Raw genomic sequence first — 14216 nt, forward strand, 5'->3', positions numbered from 1 at the left:
AAACAATGAAAATGTTTCTTGCTCTTTGCACTAAAACACTTATAAATATAATAAGTATAACGCATGCTACTGTAACCCAAAACAGCAGTAAGCACACTTATACTGCAACCTTAGTATTATTATACACTACACAGGTCCTGTAGTTGTAATATGTAGATGGACAACTCAAATGATGCCTAAATTAATCAAATTATTAATTTAGCAGATGAACCAAAAATATTGTCTTGCTTTTGTTTTGGCTTTGTGTTGTTCGCTGCATATGCACACTGAGACGTGCTCTGCAGTACCATCAGTGAACACTGGGAAACATCTGTATTAAGACTGAACTCCGTTTCCAGCTTACTGTGATTTATGTTCATCCCTGCTTGTGATGTGATCTCAGAACTAATCTGGAATTTATTTATTTCTGTTACTTCCCTTCTTCCGTCTTCTCTTTTTCTTCTTGTCTCTGGGTGTTTATGAAACAGATTTCCCAAGAGCATTTCTATTTTTATTGTTTGCAAAAGTGAAGACATTTTCAGCTTAAGCGGTTACTTCTTTGTCCTTGTATGTCCTATCTGAGAAAGAGCCAATCTCATGTCCAAAATCACACCCTATTTATTATACAGTGCATTATTTCTACCTTACACTGATTTCAGCATAAGTAGGATAATCTATCTTACTTCATCTCTTTCACATTTAAATATCATTTTTTGTGTGTGGTTTGTCTAATATTATTGTCTCTGTCTCACAACTGCTTCTGGGAAAATCATCAAAGGGCAAATAGCTGTAAAACTTTATTGGTGATTAATTGCACTGCCTACCTCCCAGGCATAAGAGGGGCTTCGTGCTAAAGCCCTGGAGGTCTGGTGATGATTAATAATCAGATAACCTCTTGTCTCAGCCTCCACAGGCCAGTGGAGGATGAACCGGAGCAAAGTCAGGGTCTCTGCAGCTATGGTCAGACGACTTCCTGTTGTTTTGGATGGAAGAATGTTAACAGCATTTGTGAGCGTAAGTCGTTCTGCAGTTCAGTAATACAACAGCCCCAATCATCCAGCTCCTGAGGTCACTTATGAGCTCAGGAGAGAAAGAAATGTGAGATATTATGACACGTACTTTATAATAAGCTGTGACAACCTGAAAGACAGTATTGCTCTTGAGACATTTTTCTGATATTAATTAAATGTGTATATTTTGTATATTTACATTTAAAGCTGTATGTAAAATGTAAAATGTATGCTGAGAGTTAACTATTCCCCTTGGTTTTATGAGGTGCTTCAGTTTCTTTCAGCACATAATTTATGGCTCAGTTAGTCTAGTATTATTAGCTCTGTTTCAAGATGCAGGAAAAAACACCTCACAATTCATTCCGATAATTTTATCAGCAGTCACATCACCAATAAACACTAGTGACTCGCCTCCACTGGCAGTCATACATGCCTATGCTGATGATGATGTGATATGCTTTGGCATGATCGAGTTTCTCTCTTCGTGTCATTCTGGTACAAGTTAATCTTGAATTGTAGAGATTTTTTTCCCCCAGGACTTTGCAGGCTCTTTTAGACGTTTCCTGGGAAACTCTAATCTGGCCTTATTGTTCTAGAGTGTAACCAGTGGTTTGCACCTTGTTGTGTATGCACATTGATGAAGGCGCCTTTTGATTGAAGAACTCCTCGATACCATTCTTGACTTGGTTAGATGTCATGACGTTGTTTTACTTAACCATGGAAATAATTCTGCAATCAATCGCATTCGTGTTCCTCTTTGATGTTTCAGGCCTTTTATTGTTGCTGAGCTGGTCAGTGCTTTCATTGTTTGTAAAAATGGACCAGATTATTGATTGTGCCACTTTAATAGGTTGATTTTGTTTTTTCTAATCATGACCTACCTCTCTTGTACTGACATGTCTTTTGAGCTCATTTTGACATTTCCACTTGGAAGCAGCCAAAGATCTTTTATCTGCTTAATTTGTAATTAAATAATGAGAGCCCCTGGCTATGAAACTTCTTGTCAGTCATTTGTCTTAACACTTTTGAGCCTCTAAAAATGGCGGACTGTGCATACAAATGTCTGTAATTCCTAAATAGTTAATGCAATGTGTTTTGTGAAATCCCTTGAAAGTCGCCACTTCAACCAAATCTTGATTGTTTGATTTAAAATTGTCTGTGCTGAGCCTAAGTATAAGTATAGTTACTACATAAAAGAAGAATATAGCCACTGTGACATTACCCTTTGTTTTCCAGACTACTGTTTGACAATATTTGTATGAGAACTAACTTTATTAACTGCCCTAATATATAACAAATAATGATAGAATTGTATTATTTCTTCTTAAGTTGTCTCTTAGTACAGTTAACCACAGTGTAAGCCATACTATGTCAGATAATTGCATCAAAAATGACCCAGAAGGCACCGCTATGAGACAAAGCTTCATTCAGTGAGTGTAACCAGCTGAGCTGGAGGTCCTCACCCATAGACACCTGTTTAAACAGCTGTTTTAGCACACATTATTGTCATCAGGTTAAACTATTCAGTTATATAAATATTTAGCTTGCTAACATAGCTCACATTAGGTTTTTCTCCATTATCCTGTGCACGCTTTACATGCTGCTTTATGTAGCTCATACCAGTGTGCAGAAGTTACATTGTGTCTGTTGTTGTCCGCAGCGGTGTGCAAGAGGTCCTGCATAAATGGGAAATGTGTGGGACCGGACAAGTGTTCATGTTCCATGGGATATAAAGGACCGCAGTGCAATGAAGGTGGAGTATCATTTACAAAATCGTTGTCTGTCTTATGTTTTTGATTTCTTAACCATTACCTGCGTCATTCTGCATCATTTACCACAAGGATTTCTATCTACCGCTTGAATAATGTTTCATATTGACTCCAGATGTGAATGAGTGCGGTTTGCCGGAGAGGCCGTGTTCCCAGCGCTGCATGAATACGCACGGTAGCTATCGCTGTTACTGTGAACCTGGATACACACTCAGTGCAGATGGATACACCTGCACCAGTGAGTAATTTCCTGTGGAGGGGAATGCTTAAAATCCACATTAAGAAAAGCCTGCGTGCTGGCAGATTATATTTCTCTCCGATCAGTTTTCTACAAAAAGCTTTCAACCGTCTTCATACCATAATAGGAGGTTAATGTGTCCGAGGACTCAGCTTACACATCCTTTTAGCCTCGCATAAATGTTTATGGCTGAAATTTACAGTTTATATTATGGAAAGTGATATCATAACAAACCTTGGCGGTGACAGGGTCAAGAGCAAAGAGCATAAATTAGTGATTCATGTAAGATTTTAGTTTTTAAGGAGCATTCAGTTATCGTTTCTGTTTACAGCTTCATTACTGGTCTGAGTGTTGCAGAGCATGCGCTCGTGTACTGTGTGGTGGCATGACAGTGTGTGTGACCCTCTGACCGATCCTCAGCCAGTGTTTCCCTGTCTGTCTTCCAGGAGAGGCCGCATGTTCCTCCCTGCACTGCCAGTTTGGTTGCCAGATGGAGAGAGGGGGAGCGCCGCGCTGTCTGTGTCCCCCCGGCCTCCACCTGGCTGCTGACAACAAGACCTGTGAAGGTAGTGCCTCCTTAGAAACACCCTCAGTATGTCACCCCGTTTAGATTCTAACTTTTCACAGTTTTTATTCACCCGATAATCAGACCGGTAACTGTTCAAATCTGTATTTTTTTTTTTAAATTTACCCATGCAGTAAATATCATCAACAGGTCTTTACAGAATGTGTTTTAATCACACCGCTACTCTAGAAAAATATGTTTGATTCATTAACAATTATAGACCTACTTCTAATCGTTCTTTCCTCAGCAAAATATCAGAACGTTTTCGCTTTTTCACCTTTGATACTGTTGGTCATGACATTTTAATTTAATTTTAATTTAAGGCTTAGGTTTGGTTTAGGTCAGGTTCTTGATAATCCTACTTAAAGAATAGAAGTTGTTGTTTTTTTTAGTTCCAGTAACTAATTTTAGATCTGGACATATAAAAATTTAATCAGGTGTTCCTCAAGGGTCTGTTCTTGGTCCATTACTCTTTAGCCTTTACCTTTGACCTCCACATGCTCCCACCTGGTACTTTTATAAAACAAAAAACACATATTCTATCATTCTTATGCAGATGATACACAAATGCACGTATTGTTTTCCTCTGATGATCTAACCAGTTTTCAAAAATTAATAAGCTGCACTGATGACATTAACAGCTGGATGTCTGATTAGATGATTAGAACTGAACAGAGATGAGACAGAAATATTTGTTGTTGGTCTAAAAAGTCAGAGGCAGAACATTTGTTCATATTTATCCCCCATTTCTCTGAAACACAGCCAGTCAGAAACCTTGGCATCATTTTGGACATGGAAATTTGAACATCAGTATTGAAGTCACACCATCTCAGTTTAGATAATCATATGAATAAGGTCACCAGGACTGCTTTTTATCACTTAAAAATATGTCAAAAATGAGAAAATTCTCATTTCAAACTGAGAAATTGGTCCATGCATTCATGTTTAGCAGGTTTTGCAAGCTCCTCCAAATTATCAGTAAGTTGACTTCAGCTTGGTCAGAATGCAGCAGCCTTTACAGGTACATGCTCCTCCTCTGCTCACTTTGTGGGATCCAAGTTCAAAATAGTTTTACCTTTAAAACCCTTCTATTAGTTCATAAAACACTCAATGGTTTGTGCAAATCTTTCAACTATTCCCAGAATTCGCAGATCTTCGTGAGCTGAGGTGCTCTCAGTTGCTGTGGTCCTGTTTTTTTTTTCTGCCTGCTGACTTTAGGTTAATTACAACTGTGTATTCAAACCCTCAAAACCTTTTTATTCTCACAGGTCTATACTTAGTTAATGTGTGTGTGTGTGTGTGTGTGTGTGTGTGTGTGTGTGTGTGTGTGTGTGTGTGTGTGTGTGTGTGTGTGTGCGCGTGTGTGTGTGTGTAACATTAAATAGTATTTTATTTCTTTATTTTGTTGTTTTTATTGCCTTTAACCCACAAAGGTGTCATGTTTTATCGTTTATGTTGAGCACATTGAGTTTATGTGTAATCTAACGTGCTATATAAATAAAATTGCCATTGCTGTTGCTGTTAGTTGTCAATGTGACATTATTCTCGTATATGGGAGAGAGTGGGTTTTTATTTTCCAACTGATGTCTGTCTAAAGAGCTAAAGAGCTTTGATTTATAATCATCAACTTACTATCAGGTCTGAATAAATGCTTAATTAGAACTCATAGATGAATCTATTAGGAAATGTTTGCTCAAAGCTTAAAAATAAAAATAAAGCCTCCACACTCAGTTGAGTGTGATGAAAGCATGCACATTATGTCAACTACCTGCAGCTAAGTTACCAGAGATCCACTGATCTGTCCACCCAGTGGTAAAAATAGCCTTTAATGACCTAAAATGAAGGGAATTACCTAAAATGCTGGAGTCCCTCTCGATAACTCCTGACGACTCCTGTCCTGTAATGAAGCGAACCTTGCAGCTGTTAAGGGGCATTCACACACTCTTTGTGGGAGCTAGTCAACTTCAAAGGCAGTGGGAAGTCACTGTTTTTTGTTTTTCTCTCACCGAAATACTGCCGTATTTAAATGACACTGGGACAAATGACAAATAATAATTAAAAAGTCTAAAATCTGCAGGTGTTCCTCCTCTTCCTTAAAGTAAGTATATTACATAGGAAAGAAAATATTTGGTTGTCAGCTTATTAAGTACAGAGACATTTAAAATAATTCAAATATAACACACAAAAAATCCTTTATCGCTCACAGAGTTGGTGCAAAATATTAGAAATTCCTTTTAGTACTTCTCAACTAATTTTCTGAAGATGCTCTATTTTTTTCAGTAGGATCTTATATACATTAATGAAGCCCTCAGTAAAGATAATGTAGAAGTTCAGCTTGTAAGTGGCAAAAACTGCAGTTCCTTTAGTGGCCACTTGAGGCTGGCTCCAGAAATGAGTTAATCCCTATAAACTCCCATGATAAAATGCCCAATTTTTCAACACTGAAAAGCATATTTACAACCTGGTAGAGGGGGCAAAATCTTTTGGCCTTTGTGGATGGTTTCCCCTCTTCTTTTTACAACTCATCTACCTTGATAATTGAGTTAGGGGTGTGGTTGTGTTGATTGAGAGGTGTCCCATCTAGAATCTGCGAGGCACTCTACCCTCGCATCCATATAAGGTAGCTTCTCCAAAATACCAAACATTAATGATGAAGATTTGAAAATGGTAATCTAAAACCAAATTTGTGATGTAATGTTGGTGATGTCCAGGTTTTATTCAATCTATACCCCGCTTAAAGTTTCATAAACAGGTCGGCTTTAAAATCTAGTTCAGCTCCATAGATCTGTGGTCTTGGTTCACAGACTTTGATAATGATTTTATATTTTCATGAGTGACTTGCAGGTTATGCCAAAAATCCATACACAGCTTCATGGTCCACACCTGAATTTGTATGCGTTTGGGTCATTCCTTGTCTTTTAACAGCGCACCTTTCAAAGCAATGACGTGCGGTCCAGGTACTCATTTGTGTGTTTTAGAAGGTAATTGCTGTTTTGAGCAAAGACAAGAAAGCACCTTGTCCTGGAGAGACTGGGCCGTGTTTGTGTGTGTGTGTGTGTGTGTGTGTGTGTGTGTGTGTGGTCCAGGTGTGGACTCATGGTATGGTTTGGACTCTGTTCACAGAGTCACAATATGTGGTCATGTCTTCTTCATGGGGAAAAAATAAGGCGTCATCATCAAACATTAAGGTGAACACACGGTTCAGGCTTAGGGTGAGATTAGGTTTAGAGTTTAGTGTAAATCTCCAGGAAATGAATGTAAGTCAGTGTAAGGTCTTCTGAAGTGATGCATACTGAGCTGTTGTATCCCCCAAAATAACAAAAACTTCAGTGATGTGCAATTCAAACATTTATTTGCGTTGTGTTCCAGATGTAAACGAGTGTCAGCAGGATGTGTGTCCACCACGGCGGACGTGCAAGAACACTTTTGGCAGCTTCGTTTGTGTGTGCAAAGACGGTTTTGTGATGGGGGCGCTGGAGGGCTCCGTTAAATGCCGAGGTAAAAAGCAATGTTGTTGAGCAGACTGGCACGTGTGCATGTGTGCGTGTGTGTGCATGTGTGTGTGTGTGTGTGTGTGTGTGTGTGTTTTGTGGGGGGGTTTTCTAATTCATAGAATTTTGTTGTCTTCTTGGACTTGAATGGTTGAGAAAATCTGAAATACGGCGAGAGGGCAAAGAAGATATAACATTTCCCACCAAAGTGAAGCCAGAAGTGATATGAATTTTTGAAAATCTCTTTCAAATTGGTTCCATGTCAGCCCCGTAAATGACTAAATGGATCACAGCACCATCCCCACATGTTCTCCTCATCTGCGCTAATTGGCAGAGGAGAGGGATCATGTGAAGATGTGCTTTGGCAGCAGAGAATCCAGAGACCATGTTTATTTGATGAGCACTCGTAGCTCACCCACTCAGCTGTGGGCTCACCCGCAAGCTGTTTTTTTGTTTTCATCTGTGTGATGAACACTGCAAAATTATCTATCAGGCAGGTTTCGAGGAGTCAGTCCCAAAACCTTTTCGCTCTCTTCCCGCTGATCGATAAAACAACTGTAAAGCAGGTCTAGCATACTCGCATGCTGTGAGGCCATCGAACTATTATTTCCTTCTCTTCTTCTCCAAAGATGAGGATGAATGTTTAACCGGGGCTCACCGGTGCAGCCGCCATGCTCGTTGCTTCAACACCGATGGTTCCTACACCTGTCTGTGTTTGGAGGGATTCTTCGGCAACGGACGCAGCTGCCAACCCAGGAGAGCCCCGCAGTCCAAGGCTCTCATGTACTTCAACTACAAACTCAGCAAAAGGACCAGACTCCTGCCACCTGCATCTTAGCTCAACTTCCTGCAAACTACATGGGTCAAATAAAAATGGGCATGCAACATTAAGGAATGATTTAATAAGCAAGAACAACAACATCAACAACAAAAAAACCACACGCACAACTGTAAAAATAGGCGGGAACACTTTGAGCCGACTTATTTGTTTTTGTTTCAGCTCAGCTGGAAACTTTTTTTTTTGCATTTTCATTTTTTTTAAATTCCCAGTCAGGCAAAAAAGTGAAATATTCACAGCACCATCGGCTGCCTGTTTAGTATCAAGTAGACAAACCCTTCATTTAACAAGTGCACTGCAAAAGGACTGCAATGTGTATACTTTAATAGTATGTTTGAGCCCAAATAATCAGCAGGAGGCTTTAGTGCCGTGACTCGTCTCAGAACCTCAGACACACGCCCCTGTTTGTACAACACAGCAAAGCAAAATCATTCATATATCGGGTCTGCATCGCTAGTCATTTATAAATTTTTACCCCCTTTTAATGTAAATTTTCTCATGAAAAAAAGCGGTTTTGTGAGGCTTCAGATTTTGCTAATAAAAGGCTGACCTCTGGTGGATAGATAAGGGAAGATGCTGGATTTGTCCTACCTTCACTGTGAACTCTGAAGAATGCCGGTGAAACAAAATGCTACCAAAGGATGTGTACTTTGTAAGTCTACCATGTGATTATGGATTAATGCGATGTTATTTTTTTTTTCTTAATTTCTAATTTAAAAAAAAAAAACCTGTCCAAACAGATGGTATATAAACGTGATGGACTCGCTTTGGAAGCAGCTAAAGCACAGACTGATGTTTTCCTACCTCACTGTTTATCTTCTGCCCCTCTCCCTCTGTTATGCCACAGGGAATGTTTTTCAGACCCACTAAGTCACACGTGGGGCAGACTACCACACAGCAAGAGAGCACAGACAGGTCAGACCAACCAAATACCAGGAATCCTTGTCTGTCAGCAGCTGTCTGGAAACCTCTTCCTGCTTTCAGAGAGCGCAAGAATGGAAATTGAAGTTTGCTTTTTGATGTTTTTCTCAGGTCAATTTCAAGTTTCCTTCCGAATGATTAAGATCGTGACCCTGGGAGAGGGGGTGGGCGGGAGGATTGCAATAGTTGAGGATAATAACTGTAATGATAGGAGATGGTGGTAGAGGGCACTGTGTGTTGTGTCAGGGCCCTCGGATGTAGTCCCCGAGGCTTTGATGCTCACAGGGAGTCGGGTTTGTAGTGAGAACAAGCAGCTGCTGCCTGCTGAAGGGCCCTGCCACTGACCCTATTCATCCCAACAGCAGGTGTCACGTCGAGTCCCCGCCTTAGCCTCGCGCGCACACATTCACACATGTGCCTCCCCTGCGCACACGCGTACGCCCATGTGCAAAATCACAGAGCTTTGTGCGCATTTACGCACACACAGACGAGTGTGTGTGTGAGAGAGAGAGAGAGAGTGAGGGGGGGCCTGGAACTACTTACAGAGAACAAAGAGGGAAATCAGGAAAAAATGCAGCCTCTTAGAATAAATCTCACCACAATGCTGAGAAAAATCCCCAACCTCACCCCCAGAAACGCAAGAAAAACCTGGTTTCTCTCTTTCAAAGCACTCAAAAGTGTCTTACAAAAGCAGAAATAGAAAACATTTTAGATAAAAGGATCCAGGCCCCTTTTACTGAAAAGGACCTCACACCAAGTTGTGTGTAATTCCTACCAGAAACTGGTTTATTTACCAAAAAAATAATAAGATTTAATGCCAAGGCACTTAGGCTACAAATAAAGGACAACAAGTAGTGGGTACACTGAAAGGGGAGGGAGCCGAGGGGACGCCGGGGTGGAAATTTTCCTTTTTTCTTGTGCTTGTTATTTTCTGGTCCTCTGTTTACACGACACACAAGATTTTTCATGGAGGGGCAGCAAAAAAAGGGGGGGTGAGCCATGCAATATGACCTCGGTGAAATAAAAGGCAACAATAAACATGTCAGAGGAATTTGGACGTGTCTGCGGTGACACAAGCTCTCACAAAACGAGTCCGATTTCAACTCTGAGGAGCTGCTGCTTGCTGCCTGGCCTCGCCTTATATAAAGCAAAATCAACATTTTTGTCCCGAGAAAGTGAGCAATGATGCTGACAAGTGCACGGAGCCAATGACAATACATTAACGGAGATGCTAGGAACAACCGTGCCACCCAAGTTGCTGAAAGGCCTTTCAAACAGCACCACTGAAGTGTAAAACCACTAAAAACCCCTGTCCTTCCCCTTACTGTCCTTTTCACTTTCGTTTGAAACGAGCCAGTGTTTTCTTATTTTTTTTCTCCACAGCTAAAACTCGCATTGTGTTCCGATTGGACCCATCTCCTCTTACACACACTCGCTGTGAGGAAGAACATAAGGTGGCGTTTCCATGAATGAATTAAAGAACGAAATGCTGACCAATCCCGCTCGGGGGTAGAACAAGCCAAAAAGCTTGAACCCTTGGCGTAAAATTATAAATCTTGTTAGGAAGACTTTTTCTCGTTTCTTGCCTCTGCCTACAGAAATCCACCCCGGAGTGGAGAAAGTGTGACGGCTCACTGCCTGTGGTAACCTCCCCGGGTTTCTTTCTTTCTTTCTTTCTTTTTATGAATTTGACTGAAATGAGCTGAATATATATTGAGAAAAACGAACGGCTCATTTGTTTCAGTCACATCACAGCAGCCTAACTAACCCATTTAGCCCAGTTTTGACATGGTGATAATTAAAGCTTCCTGTTATCTTAAATGCAGCAGTGTCCTCTCAGTCACTTTTAAATCACATTATGTGGAGTAAATACTCTCCACTGTGTGACCCCCAGAAGGGCTTTCTTGTCATTCCCATTCATACTAACACAGTTCTGATGAATGTTTTGCTATGTGGTGGGTAATGTGTGTGTGTTTGTGTGTGTGTGTGCATGTGAGGCTGAAGGAAAACCTGATGTGGAAATATCCCCAAGACCTCAAACGTCTTTAAAGTTAACTCCCAGGCACCCTTCATTCTGCACACACCCACACTTCCTCTTTTCTTTGAAATGGATGGAGCTGTAGTGTAACAGTGACCCTAATTCATGTTACAAATCCACATGATGACTTTGAACTCAGTTTTCCTCTCCTTTCTTCTGTCAGCTCCCATTCTCTCCACAGAGTATGTAGGAGAACTGAAACAGCCACATCATAACATGAAAGCAGTCTCAACCTGACCGGAATTCGCTGTGCCTAAATCATTCTTAATATGAGAGCCGAGCAGCCTTGTTCGGAGGATTATCCTCAGTAGAACAGGAAAGATTTCCAGCTAATCTATATTGGAATGCCCACTCTGGAGAAGGTGAGGGGAAGTGGCTGGGACCAGAGGTTTCTTGGAAGCCAACACACTGGGTAGCGAGTAGGGCCCAGCAGTGTACTTCTGTTCAGCTGCAGCCTGCGTGTCCTCCAGCAGGAGGGAAGCGTTTGTTTTGTTCTGCTGCAGAAGTGATTTGCTCTAATTAATTTAATTATCAACAATTCTGATCATCGTTTAATTCTGTGTTATTCATCAAGCAAACATTGGCCGCTTCCAGCTGCTCATGTGGTATGATCCATTGCTCAACTCTCTTTTGTATCATTGCGATGGTCTGGGGAAAGAAATGTGAGGGTTTGTTTTTATCATTTTATCACAGTTTATTGACTATGCTAGCTGTGTTAGCTCTTGACAACAAATATGTACAGATTAATCAGTCACAAAAATAATACTTTATTTTGTTTCACATTTTCGTTTCAATGAAAGCGCTTTGGTTTTAAAAGGTGGACCTAGTAACCACAGCGTTATCCATGTCATTCACTGGTTTGTGAACTAGCTTTGTCTTTAACGGTGTGGTCATCACCATCTTGCTTTTAAAGCCAGAAGTAACCATATTGTGTTTTAACAAATATTTTGGGGGCCTTTATAATGAGCCTGTTGCTGTGTAGGGGAGCACAGAGCCACAGGCTCAAACCTCGACTCTTCCAATAGCCTTGTGGCACAAAGGGTCACCAGTTCAACCTGTACCCGAGTTGGACTTCTATAGATCAGCTAACGCTAGCTAGCTTGGTTAGCAGATGTGGTTAGCAGATAACTATATGAGTGGATCATGCACACACCTGATAAAAAACTGGAGCATAGCGTTTTTAAACATGCTGTCGGAGCAATTGACTACACGACAAGCTATTTTTAATTGCCATATATTTAAATTAAAGATGCCGCTAAAGTAGCAATTCCTAAAGTCAAGAGTGCTGCGGTCCGCTTAACAACCAATCCCAATGGGGCCCACACAATTGTACATTTTCACTCTAATAAAAATACAAAAGAATGTGACATAACAAACCTTGATATTTTTATTCAAAAAGCATAAACAGCACAGGCTGTTGGCTGTAAATTGCTAATGCTACCCAATCATACGCTAAGTGTTAAGCCAAATGTGTGACCCAAAGACCATTGGGACACAAACTTCAATACAAGAGTGGTAAATTTAAGTCAAAGTAAAGAGTGATATATGTATAAGCTAACCACCTCTTGTTTCCAGTTTTAATTCACTTCTTATGTAAATAAATAGATGCATATAAATGTGTAACTTTAGAGTAATTTCAAACTCAAATTTCTGTTATTACTGCAGCCCTCCTGCAGTACCTTCGCAGCACGCAAGGGGGCCCCCTTCCAACAGTTGGGAAATCACCGACCTAAAGGAAGCGATATCACAGTTGAGAAAATCCAGTTCTGCAATACATTTTGATCCAGAACTAATGATATTTGATGTAAATATGGCTAATCCAAATATTTAATAATGTGGGTGTGGTCACAAAAAGGGTGTCTTCTTTCTTTTATATACAGTCTATCTTTTAAGCCGGGGAACCAAAGGGATTAACTCGTTTTGGGAGCAAGGAATGAAGAATTTTTCATCACTATTTTGTTTTTTTTATAACAGGCAAGTCTGACAAAGCAGATACATAACTGACAATGACAGGAGGGAAAAACAGTGAAAGAAAAGTAGGAAGGATGACAAGTCACAATCGCATTAGACAAGTTTGATCCAGTTCTGCAATACTCCTAATTTTTTAATCTTCTTCCCGCTTTTTGTTTACCTTTTATATCCCACATCTTCTAGGCATGCTTTACTCTCAACTACAAACTTGAAGCAAACTGGTAATATGCTGTGAGGGGGCAAAGACTGTGTAGATTTGGGGATGCCATATGAGTCTGAGAGAGCATTTTTCTGATTGCATGTGCCCTAAATGTATGTGTAAAAAGAAAGTTCTGGCAAGCGGAGGGATGGGCACAGTTTTAATTAGTGCTGTGCTGGAAGGCTGAACAGTGGAATCGTTGTGAGAAAGGCCACAACAGCTGCAGTGGCTGTTTGCTGGCTATTGAACCGAGCTCTCTCCCCCACCGTGCTATCCCTGTTTTCTCCCCCTTTTTTTTCCCTCTTCTCCTGTGCTAGTTCAGGTGTCTGGGATAGCTAAGGAAGCTCTGTGTGGCACACACCCAGACTTGCCGAGCTGGCAGCGGCCACTCTGTTGAGAAATGCATGAGAGGGTAGCTGGCAAGCTCGCTGCCTGGCAGGTTGTCCCACTGGGGAATCACTCAGTGAGAGCAGACTGCAGCCAATTCCCTGTCAGTGGTCAATGATCTCACAAGGGCAGAAGTCGGGGAGCATAGATGTAGACGCGGAGACGGGCTCTAGTCACGCTGTGTAATACCTTCCCATTCATTGTGCTCGCAGTGACCCCACCCTGCCCACGGGGACGCACTCTAAATTTTCAGAGTTGAATTGGGAAATTGAAACAGCGTGTTCTGCGAAAAACTTCAATGGATGGAAATTGTTTTATTACCGCAGTGCTCAAATTGCATGTTTATACACTTGATTTGATGTCCAAATTAGCTGTTTTGACGTGCAAAACCAGAGCACAGAACAGGGTGCTTTCTGTGTTTACACTACTTAGACACACGCAGCCCGTTTTTGATATGCTGTTAAGTGATGTCCTGTCCGTCTTTTCATAATTTGAAAGACCTGCATGGTGCTCAAGAAGTTCCCCCATTTCCTGCTCCATTTCTAAACCCATACAAATGAGAGCAAACCTCAATGTCCACTTAAGCTAAACTTGAGGTCGAACTGGCAAACCCCAAAAACCTCACCTCAGCCTGACCGCACTGCAACCACAGCTGGCAGTCGATCTGAGATGTTATAAACGATTGCTCGAGATATTGTTTTACTTTAGGCTTTACTCTGTCTATTTTGGCATCAAAGAAATCAACACTGGCCTCCATGCTAGCGCCATGAATTACTGGCAAACCATTTCAGTTTAAAAGGCTTCTCAAAA

The 14216-nt window shown here is 41.0% G+C and overlaps 1 protein-coding gene across 1 annotated transcript; it reads left to right on the plus strand.

Annotated features, from left to right (window-relative positions):
* Window positions 1-851: 851 nt before the first annotated feature.
* LOC146385741 (epidermal growth factor-like protein 6) lies at window positions 852-7948 on the plus strand. Its single transcript, XM_084930075.1, has 6 exons — window positions 852-993; window positions 2650-2742; window positions 2874-2996; window positions 3443-3562; window positions 6931-7059; window positions 7682-7948. Exons 1-6 carry the CDS (start codon window positions 852-854, stop codon window positions 7888-7890), a joined length of 816 nt encoding a protein of 271 aa, XP_084786201.1. The 3' UTR covers window positions 7891-7948.
* The last annotated feature ends 6268 nt before the right edge of the window (window positions 7949-14216 follow it).

Source organism: Perissodus microlepis, chromosome 6 (genome assembly GCF_051167445.1).
Source record: "Perissodus microlepis isolate ML-2025 ecotype Zambia chromosome 6, ASM5116744v1, whole genome shotgun sequence".
Classification (NCBI taxonomy): Eukaryota; Metazoa; Chordata; class Actinopteri; order Cichliformes; family Cichlidae; genus Perissodus; species Perissodus microlepis.

Bases quoted from the DNA above. Each gene is read 5' to 3' on its own strand.
- LOC146385741 (XM_084930075.1), top strand. From the start codon at position 852: ATGATTAATAATCAGATAACCTCTTGTCTCAGCCTCCACAGGCCAGTG. The intron at 994-2,649 runs GTAAGTCGTTCT...TGTTGTCCGCAG, and splicing joins TGTTAACAGCATTTGTGAGC to CGGTGTGCAAGAGGTCCTGC. The intron at 7,060-7,681 runs GTAAAAAGCAAT...TCTTCTCCAAAG, and splicing joins GGGCTCCGTTAAATGCCGAG to ATGAGGATGAATGTTTAACC.